The sequence below is a fragment of the Nannospalax galili genome, unplaced genomic scaffold, assembly GCF_000622305.1.
Source record: "Nannospalax galili isolate Female #2095 unplaced genomic scaffold, S.galili_v1.0 scaffold1250, whole genome shotgun sequence".
NCBI classification, from domain to species: domain Eukaryota; kingdom Metazoa; phylum Chordata; class Mammalia; order Rodentia; family Spalacidae; genus Nannospalax; species Nannospalax galili.
In genome coordinates, this window is record NW_008328704.1 from 153,643 (window position 1) to 173,684 (window position 20,042).

Here is a 20,042-nt window from a genome sequence, read left to right on the forward strand (position 1 = left end):
GGGTTTTTTTTTAATTTGTTTTTATTTTGTGTCTGAGTGTATTGCCTGTTTGTATGTGTGTATACCCATGTCATGCAGTACCCACAGAGGTTTCCAGTAGAGGGTGTCAGATCCCCTGGAACTGGAGTTACGGACGGTTGCTAGCCACCATGTGGGTGTTGGAAATCAAACCTGGGTCCTCTGTAAGAGCAATCAATGTTCTTAACTGTTGAGCCATCTCTCCAGCCCCCGTAAAGTTAACTTTTAAAAATTAGAGGTCTTATTAACTTTTTTTTTTTTTTTTTTTTGGTCTTTTTGAGACAGGGTCTCCCTGTAGCCCCAGCTGTCCTGGAACTCGCTATGTAGACCAGGCTGGCCTTGAACTCACAGAGATCCACCTGCCTCTGTCTCCCGAGTGCTGGGGTTAAAGGCGTGTGCCACCACACCTGGCTATCTTTTATAAATTTTAGATTGCAGCCCCAAACTTTACCATGTTGACACAATCACGTTTTAGTCTCATGGATGTAAAGTCTTCTGAGCTCTGAAGAGCCCTCCTTTTCCTGCTGACAGGCCCTGTGACTGTGGGTCATGGGACCTGGTCAACAGCAGCAGGTGCTCCACAGTGCCAGATGTCATGGGACACCCAGGAAGTAGATGGTGTGGCACTTAAGGTGGGGGGCACCAAAAGGGTATTTAGAGAGCATTGCCCCTCACTCAGACTACAGTGAGGGTCAGGACGGGCTGGAGCAGTGTGGGCATGCTGAGTAGGGGCAGGACAGCAAGGTGGCTTCATGGCAGAGGCTGTGGCTGTGAGGTGGGTGGCCAGTGAAGCAATCCCGCTGGGAGAAGCCAGGGGTCATTTCCTTTCTCTTCCCAGCAGAAGCACACAGTTACTGTCACTAAGACACGCATGGGCTGCTTGGGAAGGTGCTATGCTGTAAGATGGGAAGTGACTGAGAGCAGCTGTTCCTGGGTTTCTTAAGCCTTTTGTTGCCACAATGTTCGTGCAATACTGGCAAACTGAGAAGAGCTTTCAAGGAGAACTCTTAGGAAGCTTTGTTTGACAACTTGACCTGTAATGAGAACAGCAGCTGCAAACTCCCCTCCTGCCTCCTGGGAGCCCCCTCCGTGGTGCAGAGAGGATGGTGCCTTTACCCAGATGAGGCCTCTGAGGCAGAGCCCAACAGACACAGAGCAGGATCAGCAATGAAGGGGCCACTCACAGCCTGGCCAGGCTGTAGGAAACTTGCCAGCATTGTGCGGGGAAGTGGGGAGGGGAGGGGAGAGTTTTGATTGGTCTTGGTTTGTTTTTCTTTGAGACAGGATCTTGTTATGTAGCCCAGGCCAACTTAACATGATGATCTCTTGCCTCAACCTCCTGAGTGCTGGGATTACAAGTGTGTACTACTCTGTGTTTTAGGCCAGTATAGACCAGTAGGGAATTCAAAACCAGCCTGGACCATATGAGACCTTGTCTCAAAAAAATGATGAAAGTGCACTATGCATGCAGTGTTCATGGAAGCCAGAAGAGAGTGTCAGATCCTCTGGAATTGGAGTTATGGACAGTACCATAACTCCAGTTCCAGGGAATCCAACTCTTTTCTGTTCTCCATGGCACCGCACAACATGGGTGCATTTACATACATGCAGGCAAAGCATTCATACACATAAACTAAAAATAAATTAATTTTTAAAATTAAAAAAAAATTTTAGTTGAACCGATCACCTTAGTTTATATTCATACAGAGTAATGATAAAACTTGGTGGGATCGCCTGGTGTGGTGACGGACGCCTTTCATCACAGTGCTCAGGAGACAGAGGCAGAGGCAGGCAAATCTCTGTGAGTTCAAGGCCAGTCTGGTCTACATAGAGAGTTCCAGGCCAGCTGGGGCTACAGGGAGACTCTGTCTCAAAAGAACCCCCCCCCAAAAAAAAAACTTGCTGGGATCACAAGATATTAAGGGCTCAGAAAGTGCTCTATATTAGCATATAACGACCTTGTGCACTAGGCTGATTATGAAGCAGGTCACACACTGTCTTGGGAATGTCCTCCCATGGCAGGGTTCCTTACACCAGCTGCCTGGCCCAAGCTGCAGGTGGCTTTCTTGATACCTGACAGAGCAATTGGTGGTCTCTCAAACTCTACCTCCTGAATTACAAGTTGGAGACCACCAGGCCACCTTCCCTCAGTGAAGCACATAACATCGGTTCAGGTCAAAGTCTCCTTGAAACATTCTCCAATCACTCTGTGAAGCTGAGGTTTCCCTGTGTCACCCAAGCACCTTGTAGTAAGTACCCAGTACATTCAGAGGTGGGAAAACAGAAACATGGAGATCTTGGTACCCTTTTACTGGGGCTTTATTTTTCAGTGTATTAGCAAGAGTTTTACAGTCTTCCCCTAAAACCTTGAACTTGCAAACTAAATTTCCATGCAGGGAACATGTTCATATAAGTGGCAGAGCTCATCCTCACTTCAAAACTAGGAGCGGGGTTGGGTTGCACTGTGAAAGGCTCAATTCATATATGCATGCTTACAGTGTTTGGAGGAATGTCATGAAAATCAAGTTGAATATATCTTGCAAAATACATCATGAAAGGCAAGCCAGGCTCAGACAAACTAGTGTGGCAGCTCAAAACTGTAGAAGTCTGCTCTTGCTTTCATGGGCTAGTCAGGAACCAGTGGTATGCCAAGTGCTTTGTGCCCTGTTTTAGTGTCAGTCTGGTTGGGGCTTGTGAGCATTGGAGGGTTTCCAGGAGCCTGGCATCTAAGAATGGCTTCATCCTGCTTGCATAGAGGACCACACAGACACACAGACTACACCTTGGAAGCTAGGAGTAGACAGATACCGCCTGCAGAGTCAGCCGTCCAGTCAGGAACAACCATAGTGTGAGAAAGTGTCATAGACACTTTGGAAGGTTCAGGACCTGAGTGCACAGCTGGACCCATCTCTATTTCAGGCATGAAGAGCTTGACCGTCTGGCCAGGGAGAAGGACACAATGCTGACAGTAGTGAAGGAGGCCCATACAGAGCAGCTGCGGGCACTGGAGGCCAGGGTGCTGGAGCTGCAGGCCCACTGCGAGACCCTTGAGGCACAGCTGCGCAGGGCCGAGTGGACACGAGCTGACACTGTCAAGGAGAAGAATGTCCTCATTGACAAGTGAGCTGCCGCCACTGCTACTTAGGATATGTTTTATTTGTGGTAAAGCATTAATAACAATGGGTACTTTTATGTTTAGTTTTCTTTTTTTTAGGTACTTATTTTTATGTGCATCTATGTGCATTTTACCTGCATATATATAAGTGTACCATGTGTGTGCCTGGTGCCATGGAGGCCAGAATAGGGCATCAGATTCCCTGGACTGGGGAATGGGTTTTAGCTGCTGTGTGGGTGCTGTGAACCAAACCTGATCCTCTCTGTCCAGCCTGTGTGTGTGTGTGTGTGTGTGTGTGTGTGTGTGTGTGTGTGTGAAACAGGGACTCGTTTAGTCCAGACTGGCCTGAAACTTGCTATGTAGCTGAGGATGGCCTTAAACTTCTAATCCTCCTGCCTCTACCTTCCAAGTGCTGGGATTACAGGCATATGTCACTACGCCTGGCTCTTTTTTTTTCTCTTTCTCTGTCTTGGAGATAGGGTCTTGCTGTATAGCCCAGGCTGCCCTCTACTGCATCCTCCTGCCTCAACCTCACAAGTGCTGGGGTTGCAAATACACACTACTGTGCCTGGCATACTTTACCATTTAATCTCTTTTTAGTGTAAAGTTTAGTGGCACCAGTGCTCATGGATGCTTTCCTGTTCCATCTGTGCTGGGTGCTTTACTGTCAACTTGACACCCCTGGGTAGAGGGAGCCTCAGTTAGGGAACTGCCTCCATTGGCCTGGCCTGTGGCCGTGTCTGTGGGGTATTTTCTTGATTGTTGAGTGATGTGGGAGGGCCCAGCCTACTCTGGGTGTTGCCACCCATGGGCAAGTTGTCTTCTATAAGAAGCAGTCTAAGCATGGACCAAGGGAGCAAGTCAGTAAGCAGTATTCCTCTGTGGCCTGTGCTTCAGCTTCTGCCTCCAGGTTCCTACCTTGGGTTCCCTGATGAATTGTGACCCAGGAGGTGTAAGTGGAATAAACCCTGTCCTCCCCAAGATGGTATTGGTCAGAGTGTTTTTTCATAGCAATTGAAAGCAAGCTAGAATGACATTGAACACTATTTTCCCCTCCCCAGTCCTGTCTCCTGATGATTCCCATCCACTTTCTGTCCCTAGGGGTTTGCGGCCTCTAGGAATGGCACATAAATTGGAATCCTGTGCTGTTTGTCCTTTTGTGACTGGCCTGTCTCACTGATTTGAGTCCTCAAGGGTCATCCACAGTCACAGAATTTCATTCTTCTATAATTGTTTTAATTTTTATTTTATGTGTATGAGTGTTTTGTGGGTATGTATGTATGTATACTCATGTATGCTATGCCCACAGAGGCCAGAGGAAGGCATTGGATCCCCTGGAACTGGAGTTACAGATGGTTAACCACCATGTGGGTGCTGGGAACTGAACTCAGGTCCTCTGCAAGAGCAGCCAGTGCTCTTAACTGCTGAGCCACCTCTCCAGCCCCTTTAAATTGTTTTAATCGAGTTAAAATATATAGCCGGCAAAGTGGACCATGCCTTTAATCCCAGCACTTGGGAGGCAGAGGCAGGTGGATCTCTGAGAGTTCAAAGCCAGCCTGGTCTACATAGTGAGTTCCAGGCCATCTGAGGCTACAGGGGGACCCTGTCTTAAAAAAGACCTAAAAATAATAAGCTGGGCGTGGTGGTGCACGCCTTTAATCCCCTCACTCGGGAGACAGAGGCAGGCAGATCTCTGTGAGTTCAAGGCCAGCCTGGTCTACATAGTGGGTTCCAGGACAGTTGGGGCTACAAGGAGACCCTGTCTCAAAAAGACCAGAAAAAAACAACAAAAAAAAAACAAAGTGATAATGGGGCTCGAAGGATGACTCAGTGGTTAGGCTACTCCTGCAGAGGACCCAGGTTTAATTACCAGCATCTATATGGCAGCTAATAACTGTCCATAACTCCAGTTCCAGGGGATCCAGTGTCCTCGTCTGTCTTCTGAGGGCACTGCATGCACACAATACACATACAAAACAGGCGAAACACTCATGCACATAAAAGAATTTTAAAACAAGGCTGGTCGTGGTGGCGCACGCCTTTAATCCCAGCACGCAAGAGGCAGAGGCCAGTGGATCTCTGTGAGTTCAAGGCCAGCCTGGTCTGCACATGAGTTTCAGGCCAGTTGGGGCTATAGAGAGACCCTGTCTCAAAAAGACAGAAAAAAAAAATTAAAACAAGGTAATGGCTCCCAAGGAACATTACCTGAGATTGATGTCTGGCCTGTGCAAACACACACACCCATATGTACCCATATGTACACACACAATGCATGTGACACAAATTAATTATCCTAATCATTTGAGGTGTACAATGCAGTGGTTACTAAGTCAGAATTTCCTTCCCCCTTTTTTTTTTTTTTAAAAAAATCTTTTATTGAGCTTTTGTAATTTTATACAACAGTTCTTTATCAAATCTAGGCCCCCTCCCCAATCCATGCCCCCCATCCCCCCACCCGACCTTATGTATTCCACTGTACACAGTTAAGTCCCATGCAGTCAAGCCTCGAACTCACAGAGATCTGCCAGCCTCTGCCTCCTGAGTGCTGGGATTAAAGGCGTGCGCCACCAAGCCTGGCTGATTTTTGGTTTTTTGAGACAGGGTCCTACACTATGTAGACCTGGCAGGCCTGAAACTCACTATGTAGACTAGGCTGGCCTCTTAACTCATAGAGATCTGCTGCCTCTGCTTCCCACCATGCCTGGCTAGTTTTCTTGTTTGTTTTGAGACAAGGTCTCCTTATTGTAACCCAGGCTGGCCTGCAACTGTCCATCCTCCTGTATCCATCTCCCCAGTGCTGGGATTGCAGCTGTGCTCCAGTGTACCTGGCTCCCTTCCAATATTTAACTTAGACTAGAGCTCATAGGCAGCCTACTCCACTGGTACATCATGTCATGGAGTTGTGTGAGCTGGGAAGCCATTGTAATAACACTGGGTGTGCACCCTTGTCCTGGATCTGGTGAACACATGGCCACAGAGAAGCTGTGTTTGATGAAGGAACTGAAGTCTTGCCATTGGATAATATCCCCAGGCATAGCATCTGGGCTTTTCTTTGGCAGGGAACAGGGGCGTTTCTGTCTCTTTATCAAGAACTCTCTGCCAAATTGCATTTCTATCTGGAGGAAAAGTAGCTCTTAGAACCATGAAGTATTGGGACTGGAGAGATGCTCAGTGGTTAAGAGCATGGCTGCTCTTGCAGAGGACCCAGGTTTGGTTCCCAGCACCCACATGGTAGCTAACAGCCATCCTTTCCAGTTCCAGGGGGTCCAACACCCTCTTCTGACCTCTGTGGACATTGCATACACTTATATACACATACACAAAACAATCCTACACATAAAATTTAAAAAGTAAATAAAATGGCTTTAAAAAGAACTATGAAGTATCAGGAAGTTAATGTCATTATTGCTTTGTTAAGTCTGTCATGCTCTTGTTTGATCAGTGAGGTAAGACATCATGGCAGCTTCCCGTAGTGATCCAGCAATGCCCGTCATGCTGTGGTGCTTGTGGGTTGGGCTGGTTCATTACTGTATGTGCACTGCCTATCAGTGTAGTTGCCTCACAAACCTCCTGCTTCTGCCTCATCTTGGAGTCTTAAGTTAAATGTTGGGTTTTCTTTTTTTTTAATTAATTAATTTATTTATTTTATTTTATTTTTTGGTCTTTTTGAGACAGGGTCTCCCTGTAGCCCCAGCTGTCCTGGAACTCACTATGTAGACCAGGCTGGCCTTGAACTCACAGAGATCTGCCTGCCTCTGCCTCCCGAGTGCTGGGACTAAAGGGCATGTGCCACCACACCTGGCCCTATTTTTTAATATTTTATTTATTTTTATTTTATGTGTAATCGTGTATTGCCTGTGTGTAGATAAGTGCACCCATGTCATGCAATGCCCTCGGAGGACAGAAGAAGCTGTTGGATCTCCTGGAACTGGAGTTAGGACAGTTGTTAGCTGCCTTGTGGGTGCTGGGATTTGAAACCCAGGTTTTCTGCAAGAAAATCCAGCGTTCTTAACTGCTGAGCCATCTCTCCAGCCCCCTTCCTTTTTTTTTTTTTTTTTTTTTTTTAAACAGTGTCTCACCCCAAAGCCCTGGCTAGCCTAGAACTCCTAATCCTCCTGCCACAGCCTCTTTAACTGTCTTTTAACTTCTGTCTCTAAATATTTTTTGCTTATTGAAGATTATTACTACATAGACAGTGCATTATTTTGGCACTAGAAAATAGGGTAGGATGTTCTCTAAAGGGTGAAGCTGGAGGATCTCAGTTCAAGGCCAGCCTAGGCTACAAAGTGAAACCCTATTCCAAGAGAACAGATTCAGAAGTTCTGAACATGCTCCTCCTTCTTACCTCTGGGGGACTCAGTTACCATTCTCACCTCCATCCTGAGCATGGGTTGGCACTTAGCGAGACCTCAGACCGAAGTAGCTTGCCCTCCTTAGAGGGTGTGCTCTGGCCCTGTAGCGCACCCAGGAGGTAGGACTAAGTGAAAACACAGTTTGGTGGTAACTTGCCTACTCCACTTGGAGCCGTCATTGTCCTCTGTTCTCTGAGGTGAGAGTGTAGCAGTCACACCTGGTGCCTAAACTGGGCCCCACGCTGTGAAGGCAGGTGGGATGCCAAGGGTTAGTGCACACAAAAGTCACTGGACCAGGTGGTTCTGTGCTGATGCTGGAAATGTAGGCTCACCTAGGAGGCCAGAGGTGGGGCTGTTGCCAAAGCATGTGCATTTCTAGGTCCAACCTTGGCACCAGATACCGGCACAGAAGGCCAGGGTCCACCTGTCTGAGTCAGGCCAGGTTGTCCAAGATGACTAGAGATTGATGCCTTCCATTTTCTTCTTAATATCTGTTTATTATTTTTGTTTCATGTGATGAGTGTACTGTCTGCATGTGTGTAAGTGCACTCGTGTCGTGCAATGCCCGAGAAGGTCAGAAAAGGGCTTCAGATCCCCGGAACTGTAGTCACAGACGGTTGTTAGCCACCATGGGGATGCTGGGAATCAAACCCAGGTCCTCTGGAAGAGCACTCAGTGCTCTTAACCACTGAGTCATCTCTCTAGCCTCCATTTCCTTCTTTTCAGTACCCCTAAAAATATGTGAAAAGATGTTGGCCCAGGAACCTTTTCATTCTACGTAGGACCAGCAATGCATCTCCCATGCCTGGCCCCTCATGATCTGGGTGGCTCTGAGGCAGCTACTTACCCTCTTCTTGCTGTGCCCACACTGGGTAGCTCATCAGTGCAGAGCTGCAAGGGTCTGTTCCCAGGGATATGATCACTCCTGGGTCCTGTCTAGGTAACTATGGGTGGCCTGTGACAGAAGCCGCGTGGGTTGAGGCTGGAACTTCAAGGAAGGTTGCCTCTTGGAACTGGTTGTGAGAGCTATAAAATGTCACGCCATCTCCAATGAAGCCCGCGTGAGGTCCTCCGTGGGTTGAGGCTGGAACTTCAAGGAAGGTTGCCTCTTGGAACTGGTTGTGCTGAGAAACATGCAGTGAACTTGGCATGCTTTTACTTGCTGTTATTTTTCTAACTGTCACTGTATCTTGGGCTTTCTGGGGGCCTGGAAAGCACCTGGTGTCCTTGGCACCGCTATCACTGCCTTTATTGAAATCCTTTAATCATCCTAGTTTAGATGCACCACTATTAATGAAAGATATTTTAATGAAAGATATTTTAGACATAGTGAGAAGTAATTAAATAGAGTTAATGCTGGAAAGTCCAGGGAATAATAAATTTCTAGAAGAAAAATGTAGATAGATAAATATAGATAGAAGAAGGGTTTCTTGTTATTCATTACCATTCATGGATAAATTGGTAAGATCAAGACCACCTTGGTGTCTTTTGATAAACAATAAATAAGAGAGCATTAAAGGGCAAGTATAGAAAGTATTTGAAAATTGGTAGGATAAGAGAGACGGATGGTTTCATGGATCCCTAACATGGGATAGCCTTTTTGGGACCTATAGAGTTAAAAATAACTTAGAAGCCCTATGGCCCACTACAAATAAGCAAGGAATATTTTCAAATAGTTAAAAAAGTATTATCAGGCACAGCTCGTGTTGAACGTGCTTAATGGGTTAAGGTCCTTCTGACCTGGGACTACAAAGCCGACAGAATCCTAAGTGTGTGAGAAAGGCTGGCAGTGAGAACCACAGTAAAGCAGGAATTGACTGTCTAGTACCAGGCTGATAAGACAGGGAAATGTGTTGGCAAAATTGTTTTACTTTCATCTCTGGAACTGTGAATCTTAGCATGACTGTTCTGTGGTTTTTGTAATCTTTGCTGTATAGATCTCAAACCTTGCAACTGCAAGAATTGCACTCAGACTTTCATCAAGCTCCTTTGTGTCTGTCACTCGCCGAATCCTTGTCCACCCTCTCGACGACCCTGTTCCCGTCGGACTGAACTGCCCCGGTCTGGGCTGGTCCGTCGCAATAATACCCATGGATGGGGATGGTCTTGATTAGGTCATTACAATGCCTACCTGGGGCAGCATTGCCTAGTGTCTCTGTTTCTGTGTAAATTTGCCCGGTTTGGGTGGTTTGGGTGATTCTTCAGGGAAGAGTCCACTGTCAAGCAAGTCAGTGAACTCTAGAGTCTTGGCTCTGTTAGGTGCTGGGCTGGGCACAGTGAAGGGTGCAAAGATGAGTCCCCAACAGCACTTTCTCAATCCAGTTGGCTCTGGAGACAGACCTCCTTTCTGCCCAGCATAACTTGGCCTGTTGTAGACATTTAGTTGATATCTGCCTGGCTGGCTAGATACTTCTTCCTGGGTGGAACCATTGCCTCCGTCTACACAATGAAGTTTCATTTATGATGTGGATCTCTTTTGAGGGCTGAGAACAAGTGTGTGTGTGTGTGTGTATAGATATAGATTATGGATATAGACATAGATATAGATATAGATTATAGACATAGACATAGGTATAGACATAGACATAGATATAGATTATAGATACAGACATAGATATAGACATAGACGTAGATATAGATATAGATTATGGATATAGATATAGATTATGGATATAGACATAGATATAGACATAGACATAGATATAGATTATAAATACAGACATAGATATAGACATAGATATAGATTATGGATATAGACATAGATATAGATATAGATATAGATTATGGATATAGACATAGACATAAATATAGATATAGATTATAGATACAGACATAGATATAGATATAGATTATGGATATAGACATAAACATAGATATAGATATACACATATAGATATAGACATAGACATAGATATAGATATAGATTATAGATACAGACATAGATATAGACATAGACATAGATATAGATTATAGATACAGACATAGACATAGACAGACATAGACATAGACAGATATATGTGCATTCCTTGGTGCTCTGTGGAGGAGCTTGAGGAGCAAGGGAACCTCTCACCACATTTACGTAGTTCCTCCTGTGCAGTCTCCGTGAAGAAATAGCAGCTCTGAAAGCTGACTGGGATGCCCAGATCACTCAGATGTCCAAGGAGGTGGTCTCCAAAGATCTTCACGTTCAGACGCTGCAGGAAGAGGAGGTGAAACTCAAGGCACAGGTGGCCAGGCTCCAGCAGGACATAGACAGGTACTGTTGCTGAGGCAGCTACTTGTGCTGAGCGCCTCCTGCAGAAAAGAACCCTTATAGGTGCCCAGGATTGGAACTGAACAAATCAGGTCCTGGCCCTGCGTTCCCTGGGGGAGGGAGGGGGAAACATTTAGCGAAGAAGCAAGTAGACTATGGTGGTGAGGCGAGCCGGCAGCCAGATGCCTTTGGGATGAGGGATTTTGGGTCTGTAAGGAGAGCCGGTGTACTGAGCAGTGGCCGCCTTCATCTGCCTGTTAATGCACTTTAGCCTGGACCCCTCAGGCCCGTAGCCAGACCTTCCAGTCCCTCTGCTAGCTACCCATGAGTGGGTCTGCCTAGAGTGGACATCTGAGTGGAGTCCTATGGTGTGGCTCTGGCAGCTGGCTTCTGTGGCTTACTTTGTCACCTCGAGGTTAAACTATTGCAGGTTCTTTTCACTGCTTGGTAGCCATGCGATGCCACAGCTGCTTAGTCAGATTTTACTCTCTGATGCTTATAACTCTGCCTGCCCACTTGAGCTTTGTGGCTTTGTTCCTGGTTCCTGTTCTCTTACTTCCTGTGAGTTAAGAGCAAGGGCCCTCTTGCTCATGACACTGGTAGTTAGATGGTCTCTCCTTTTTCCCAGACCAGCTTTGATCTATTTCATTGATCTTTGTGAAGAAGCAGCTTTTGGACTTGGTGTCGCCATTGTTCTTATGTTCGTTCTCTTTCCTTTGATCACTTCTAACACTGGGACCAACATGATTAACAGTCGTTCTTTCTGCCAGACGCAGTTAGTGTTGTGACTTTCCCCTGAGCATCGCTCAGCTGCATCCCACAAACTCGCAAATTCTGGTGTTATTCAGCTAAAATGTTTTCTAATTCTCCTTGTGTGTTCTTCTCTGGCAGACGGGTGGTTTAGAACTGAATTGCCTAATTTCCTATTGTTTTAGTTGCAAGCACCATTTGTTACAGATTTTTAAATCTGGCTCTGTTGTGCATGCAGAATGTATCCTGCATGATTTATTTCCTCTGTGGCTTTGAAATGTGTTTTGCCCCAGTGACTGACAAATAGACCTGAAGAGAAAGCCGTGCCCTTGTTACACTCTGGGCGCTGGAAATGTCACACTGACCACCTTGGTGGGCAGCAGTATTCTTGTTTCCTGTGTCCTCATGATCTACTGTGTCTACTGGTTCTGTCCATTACAGAGAGAGTGTGGAGCCCTATAGCTGTGCTTGGACTGGCTCCCTCTCGGCTCTCTCTTTAACTGTGATGTGCCATTCTTCATTAGATGCACCTGCATTCAGATTGTACTGGCTTCCCAATGAACTGGCTTTTGTACCGCATAAAGAGAGCTGTTTGTCCCCTTTGCTACTGCCTGACATGGGTTCTGAGCCCCTTCTGCCTCTCTGGCCTGTACTCCCACAGTGGCACATGCTCCAGTTTTGCCTCTTAGAGCTTGTTCTTCAGAGGATTTAGGCAATCCTGATTTGTACGACAGCCCCTCTCTGCCTGTGCACTGGCCCCCCGAGCATGGCCACCTCCTTCGTGGTGCTGGTTTTCTCCAACATTTGATGAACTTGGTGTCTGTCCATCATGTTTGTCTCTCAACGGATGCTGTTCTTCCTCAGGTCTCAATGAGCACAGCTCCTTCCCTGTGAGCCAGGCATGCATCCTCCTTCCCTAACATGGCAAAGCCTGATGTCATCCCTCACCCTGGGTCCCACCTTTGCTCTTCATGTTGAAGGGACCTCAGAAAAGAAAGTTAACACGGGATATTGGGGTGTGTTTGCAGGTACAAACAGCAACTGTCCCTTGCAGTGGAAAGAGAACAGAGCCTGGAGCGCGACCAGGTGCAACTGAACCTAGACTGGCAGCGCCGCTGCGATGACATTGAGCGAGACCAGATCCAGAGGTCAGAGGCTTTGATCCAGGGCCTGACCAAGGCCAGAACTCAGGTGTGTTGGATGCTGCGGGGTGTGGTGCGTGTGCAGTGTTGTATCAGGGTGGGTTTGGCTCATAACCATATTGTTCTTTAACTCTGAAAACACTAAACCTCAAATGCTAGTTAATTTATAAACAGCAAGTCACAGTAAGGCTGGTATAGTGACGTGGGCTTATAATCCCAGCTTCTCAGAGAATTGGGAGGATCTGAAGTTCAGAGAATTGGGAGGATCTGAAGTTCAAGGCCAGACTGGGCCGCATAGTGGGACAGTCCTAAAAAGAATAAAATAAAAGTTGTCAGTTGTGCCAGGCGTGGTGGCACACACCTTTAATCCCAGCACTTGGGAGGCAGAGGCAGGCAGATCTTTGTGAGTTTGAGGCCAACCTGGTCTACATAGTGAGTTCCAGGACAGCTGGGACTACAGGGAGACCCTGTCTCAAAAAAGACCAAAAAAAAAAACTTGTCAGTTGTGGTGGCACAGGCCTTTTATCCCAGCACTTGGAAGGCAGAGGCAGGTGATTCCCTGTGAGATTAAGGCCAGCCTGGTCTACATAGCAAGTTCTAGGCCAGCTGAGACTAATAGGGAGACCCTGTCTCAAAAAAGACAAAAAAAAAAAAGTCACAGTAACAAAAATAAGTTCCTGCCTTATCCTTAAACTTTCAAAGTGTTTTATTGTATGAGCTATTTCTGCTGCTGACAGTGGCATAGTTCTGGTAGTCAGACTTGGGACGGCCTCTACCCATTGGCATAGTACTCACTCAGTCAGGGCAGCCTGGGCATGTAGGCAGAAAGAACATTTTCGCACCATTGGAGGGCAGCCGCAGCGTTCTGAGTGCTGTATGTGCATTAGTTCCTGTGGCTGTTCACTTGTTCCTACTGTCCGCTTCTTAAGCAGGAGGGAGGCTGGTCTCTGTGCCCTGAAGACCAGCACTGCCCACACATGGACATTTTCCCAGGTTGCTGCCAAGCTTCAGGAGACAGAGCGGGCACTGAATGAGCAGGTTGTGCTTCTAAAGGCTGTGTCCCTTGAGCGAGACCAGGCTGTTGAGATGCTACGGGCACGTGGGCTTCTCCCTGGACAGGAGACACAGGTGAGCCCCCTGCTGGCTTGGGAGCCTGACTCCACAGAGGCAGAGGAGACACAGCAGGGTGCATCAGGTTGGCTTAGGCCTTTTGGGTCCTGCTCCTCTCTATGGCAACTGCTCCAATGACAGGGACCCGGAGCCTTAGGGAGTTAAAGTAGACACACCAGGATACAGTCTTCTCTGTATCTTTAGCATTTGAAAGCTTTGAAAACCCCACATCCAGACACAACTCAGGACTGGGGTGTGGCTTAGTAGCAGAACACATGCCCAGCTCCAGCAAAGCCACAGTTCCATCCCCAGCACTGAAGAAAAGCTCAGCTGCAACCTGACACTAGATGTCAGTATGGGATCACTGATAGGCCTTTTCAGAACCACCTAGTAGGCTACACAATATTCTTGTCCTTGCAGCTCCTGGTTGTGTGTTTGGAAGGGACAAGATCAGTCACTGTTTAATACTTAGGCAGTACCTCCATCTTGCTATTCAGTGAAATTTGCCAACTCACTCCCTTTCAAAAATTTATTTTTCTTATTATTATGTGTATGTGTGATGAGTGTGTGTGTGTGGTGGGTGGGGGCCGTATGTGTACTACAGCATACATGTGGAGGTCAGAGCTCTGTGGAGTTGGTTCTCTCCTTCCACCTTTAGGTGGGTTTCAGGATCTAACTCAAATTGGGGTCTAGAAAAGCCCAGGCTGGTCTCAGGCCTGCAGGTGGCTTTAGTTTTCCCTTGCTGAGGGTTTGTTTTTTTTGTTTTTTTTTTTTTGGTCTTTTTGAGACAGGGTCTCCCTGTAGCCCCAAGCTGTCCTGGAACTCACTATGTAGACCAGGCTGGCCTTGAACTCACAGGGATCTGCCTGCCTCTGCCTCCCACGTGCTGGGATTAAAGGCTGAGTTTTTAAATGAGGTATTCTCACACCCCAACATGCAGGGCAAAGCAAGTCTTGGTGTCCTGAGCAGTGACTCTGGCAGGTGAATGTATCACATCCACCTCTGACTCAATGCTGAGCATTTCTTCACCCCATAAAGATCCCCACACCCCTCCCTTGATTCCACCTCCCTAAACAAGGCAGACACATTCTGACTTCTCATCTTGTTGATTCATTTCTCTGCCACCAAGTTGTATTACTTTGCCAGAGAGACCTCAGATAGGCAGGATTCCCTCCATGAGCCTAACTATGGTTACGGTTTTGAAAGGACTGAGGAGCTGGTTCCATGGGTGAAGTGCTGCTACGTAAGCATGAGGACCTGAGTCTGGACCCAGCACCCATGGAAAAGCCAGGAGTGGCATCACATGCCTATAATTGCAGTACTGAAAGATCCTAGGGCTCACTGGCCAGCCAGTCTAACCAGATCAGTGTGGCCAGGCCCACGAGAGACCCTGTCTTAAAAAATAAGGTGGGAGGCTATAAAGGAAAACACCCAGTGTTGACCTCTGACCTGCACATGTGCACACCTGTAGCACCAGCACACATGGACACACACTGGCATACAGTATATACATATACAAAGAATATGGCACATAACTATAATTCCAGCACTCAAGAGGCTATGGGAAGAGGCTTATGAGTTCAAGGCCAACTTGGACTAGTAAGACTCTTTGTCAAAAAAATAATTGAATAAAAATTTTAAATGGGATAGGATGTAGAGACCTTGTATGTTCAAGGCCCTGGATTTGATCCCCAACACAATAGATGTTGGATGGATGGATGGATGGATGGATGGATGGATGGATGGATGGATGGTAGAGTTTATGGCCCGACACACACACAGAACCCAGAGCCATTTCTTCCCTGTGTTGAGTCTGAGCACATGAGGTCAGAGTGCCTCTGTGGGGATCCTGCCTCTGCTGCATGGGAATTGTCCAGGCACAGGACACAGGCTGACTGTGCGCTTGGCTGGAGCCACAGCTTCATGGAGGATGGGCATGTGAGCAGTGGCAGCTCCTCAGGCTGCCAGATCAGGAAGTCAAAAAGGAGCAGGAAGGCTTGAGGGAAGAGAGCCGGTGCAAGGTCCATGTCAGTGGTCTGAAGTGGAGCCGTGATGCCAGCATCTCAGCACCACATCATCACTGCCCAGGAACCCAAATGTCTTCATCTTTTAGAATACAAAGTAGTGCTTCCTAAACAAAAAGATAGTGCTTTCCACTTTGTTGGTCTCCATCAGTTTGTGGTGCCAATTTTGAAGAATTTGATGTGGCGTCAAATGTCCAAAGTAAAATGTCAGGGTTCAGCTCTGAGAAGCTGCACCTAGGGTCTTCCTTCCACAGGGCTTTTTCTTTTGTTTTTAATTTCTATTACCTTACGTATTGTGTGTGTGTTGTGGGCACATACATACATGTGACAACAGGTGTGACGGTCAGAGGACAACTTGCAAGAGTCGGTTCTTTTCCTTCCACCGTGTGTGTTCCATGACACATTCACGTGGTTATTAGAGGCTTGGGAGGCAAGTGCCTTAACCACTGAGCCATCTCTCTGGCCTAGGGGGCCTTTTCATCAAAGCCTGAATAAGAGGTTGGAATTCTGCCCACAGACACGTCTTCACATGTGGTGACTGAGTGACTTGAGCCCGAGAAGATAGTGGTTTTCCCTTCACAATGACTTGCTTGGCAACTCTATGTTGACTATAGCCAGACAATGATTATGGGATGCCTGTGGGCCGAGTTACATTCCTGCCAAGACTTAGGTTCAAGTCCTCACCCCAGAACTTCAGAGTAGGACTCACTGGAGATCCAGTTGCTAAGGATGTAGTAAACTAAGATGAGGCCATGCCGGAGCAGGATGGCCTGACCCCTGCCCAGCCCCTGCTGTCTTAACAGAGGAGAGAATACAGAGACACACAAGACGGCCTTGTGATGACAGAGGCAGAGATTAGAGTGATGAATCTACAAGCCCCAGAACACCCAGGTTTTCCAGCAAATGCCAGAGGCTGATGAAGCCTGGGATGGAGCCTCTGCGAGCCTTTGGACGAAGCACAGCTGTCCTGACGGCAGAACGCCAGGCTTTGGCCTGCAGAACAGCACGAGAGCACAGTTCCGTTACTTGACTCACCCAGTTCATGGCCGTTTGTTACAGGAGCTGCAAGAAGCTCACTTGACCTCAGCTGGCTGTCCTAGTCTGTGCAGCACTTAGTGTGACGTTTCTCCAGGACCTTCACTAGTCCATTGATTTTTTCAGTAGTCAGACATCTGCCCCTTTATGGAAAATCCTTGGCCTTCCTGGGGGATGCCCAGGCCTGCCTTTCTCCTCCTGCCTAGGTGTCATCCCTCAGAAAGCCAAGTTCCCATGTCATTTAGAGTGGGCCTGGAGGCGGGGGGGTCTGCACTAGAAGTCACTGTACCCAGGGTGGCCCTGGTGCTGGCTGCTGGTGGTGGCCACAGCCATTCTGTGGGTTAGGATGTGTGGAATCTGAGCAACAGGTAACTTCAAGACTGCCAAGAAAACACATTTCTACTTTACAGTTCCTAAATGTGGCCCATGACAGAATCTCCAGGAATGTTTGTCAAAAACAAGCTTGGACCTGTGAGACTAGCGGCCCTAAGGCTGGGGCTCTGAGGACACCCTAGCAGCTGTGGTCATGCTCCTGCTACAAGCAGGGACACTGTGCCTTGTGAAATTCAAAGAGGCAGAGGAGGATAGGGGTGGGAGGGGGTAGCCATTGGTTCCCATGGTTCTCTTACCCACAAGCCTTGGGAGCTCACAGCAATGGCCTTCCCATGGTCATATAAGAGAGAACCCCCAGCCCCCGGCCGGGTATGTTGGCACACGCCTTTAGTCCCAGCACTTAGGAAGTAGAGGCAGGTGGATTTCTGTGAGTTCAAGGCCAGCTGGGGCTACAGGGAGACCCTGTCTCAAAAAGACCAGAGAGAGAAAGAGACCCCCAACTCTGCACACAGGAGAAAATGTCAACAAATGACAGAAGAAAATAGGGTTATTTTCATCAGTGGTCCCGTCCTGCAAGCTTTCCTGTTGTACTTTCCCCTAGGCTGGAAACCGAAAGAAGACGTTTGTCTTCAAGTACCAGCTAAGCAGGTCAGCAAGACCTATCAGTTCGCTGGTCTCTTTGTTAAGTAAACAGTGAGCCTTAGAAGGGGGTTCTGTGACAGTCTAGACCCTACCCACTCCCTTAAGTGCACCCTTGATCTTGGACAGTGTGCCTGGCTCAACAACCAAGTGATCACTGCAGTTCACACAGCCTGGGTACAGCTTTGATGGGCTCTGGGAAGAAGCCCTCACCAGCTCCTGACCAGCAGCATTACATGAAAGTTCAAATTGAATGATGAGGCTGTCAAGCCTGCCCTGGTGAACTGCAGAATTCAGCCCAGGAGATGCTGTCTTGCACGCCTCACTGGGATCACCTAGGGACTGCCTCCAGGCTGGCCAGGAGCCCGTATTATGCAAGAAGCTGGTGCCAGCCTTGCCACAGGTGTCCTCAACTGGGATTGCTATCCCTGTTCAGCCGGGACCTGTGATGCGAGAGCTTCACTCATGGTCCAGGGCAGACCAGACAGTGGCCTTGGTGCTACAGGTGTCACGTTAGGGACGCCAGGAGGAAGAAGATGCGGCCAGCCTGTGACCAAAAGAAGTTCTTAGCCCCCTGGTGTCACAGATGAGAAGTGGCACGTAGAGATGACCAGGCCCCCTTGGTGTTTCACTGTTATGCCCCCTCCCTGTGGTTCTTCCCAGGTGTCCTATCCCGACTGCTGTGATAAAGGGGAGGCTGGGTGTTGTAGAAAACCAGCAGTACCTGTCCAGAGCATAAGAGCTGGGGGAGGTGTGAGGTCTGAGGAGATGGGGCTGGAAGGTTGCCAACCACATCAGGTCTGGAGAAAAACATTGGTAAGTCAATATATTTTTTAAAAAAGCTGTAGTTGGGCTGATGAGATGACTTAATGGGTCAAGGTACTTGTTGCCAAGCTTGACAACCTGAGTTCAATTCCCAGGACCCAAATTGTCACTTTGTGGAAGGAGAGAACCAGTTCTCACAAGTTGTCTTTTGACTTCCATATGCATGTTGTGACTTGTGCAAAATAAATAAATAAATAAATAAATAAATAAATATGACTTTTTTTTTTTTTTTAAAGCTGTAGTTAGCATATAAGTCTTTGAAATCAAGCAGGCCTAGGCCAGATATAGCTCAGCTCTTCTCTTGGTCTTTGGGAGCCGGAACTTGCCACTGGAGGGAGGTGCTTTGTAACTGCATTTTTGCCTGAAATTCACATGCCTGGGAAGTAGGTAGAACAAGGCAGCAGAGGGACTAGCATGGGGGGGGGCTGTAATTGGAGGGGCAGGGCAGTGCTTGAGAGGCTGCCCCTCAGGTGAATGCTTCACTAGAAAGTTCTTTTTCTTTAAAGTCTACCATAAACATTTCCCATTTCATGAGAATCTCTCAGAAGTGTGATCTGAGTGGACATACCACACGGCCCCACCATAATTTACCGAGTCAGCTTCTGGCCAGGTTTTAGATTGCTCACAAGCACTGCAGTGGGCACGTTTGTGTCTCCTCCACAGAGGACCAGCTAAGGGCTTTCTGTGCTGGGCCTTGCTTGGCTTTGGACAGGTCAGACTGAAATCTCAAGGGCTTGGACCTGGCTTCCATTTTGCACTGAAGGGGCACTTTGCAGTGCTTAGTCACACTGACTTTTTCTGGCCCTTCTTATTCTGGGTGTGAGTTGGCCCACACCTCATGCCCTCCAGGGAGTTCTGCACCTGACCTGGGTGCATGCTTCCTGCTACTTTCGCAGCCCCTGCTTGTTCCTTCTGTGCTTTTGGACTTGCTCTAGCCAGTGAACTGTCTTATTGTGCTAGAATCCCATAAAATGCACAAAGCCTTTGGTGCCCTAAGCACAAGTGTCCTTGAACCACTGTCCACCTCCAGAGGCCCTCCAACACCAGTGCTCCTTCCCTCAGCTCCCGTGTCCCTTCTCTGTCTCTGAATCCAACTGCTGAAGGACCCCCATAATAGGGAGTGCCTCAGAAATCTGTATGCCTCTCGAGCTCAGATTAGGAGGGTCCTTGTGTTACAGAAACTTTCCCTGGGGAGACATAACTAAACATGTGCCTCCTCCTTATAGAGCTCCAGCGACAAATCAAAGTACAATTCCACCAAAGTCCAACTTAAGGAACCAATTAGTTTTTTGGACTTGCCTATAGATCATGGGTGAGGGTTGCTTACAGGAGTGTGGGTGGTCCCAAAGCAGCCACACCAGCATAAAGTCTCGCCCCAGTGTGGATAACAACTTCTCCATAGCCTCAGAAATGCAATCCCAGGGCAGAATTGCATAGTGCTGGCTA

The 20,042-nt window shown here is 47.7% G+C and overlaps 1 protein-coding gene across 20 annotated transcripts in view; it reads left to right on the forward strand.

Annotated features, from left to right (window-relative positions):
• Positions 1-20,042, forward strand: part of Ccdc57 (coiled-coil domain containing 57) — a 90,144-nt gene that overhangs the window by 23,977 nt on the left and 46,125 nt on the right. For 18 of the 20 annotated variants that reach the window (XR_003848696.1, XM_029560993.1, XM_008828154.3 and 15 more), the window contains 4 exons: positions 2,938-3,138; positions 10,583-10,741; positions 12,517-12,679; positions 13,624-13,758. Coding sequence is in view for 19 of the 20 variants with exons in the window: in XM_029560993.1 (XP_029416853.1) it covers positions 2,938-3,138; positions 10,583-10,741; positions 12,517-12,679; positions 13,624-13,758 (658 nt within the window). In the remaining variant the exon portion in view is untranslated. The remainder of the gene's footprint in view (positions 1-2,937; positions 3,139-10,582; positions 10,742-12,516; positions 12,680-13,623; positions 13,759-20,042) is intronic. The other 2 variants (XM_029561013.1, XM_029561021.1) reach the window with 2 other exon arrangements.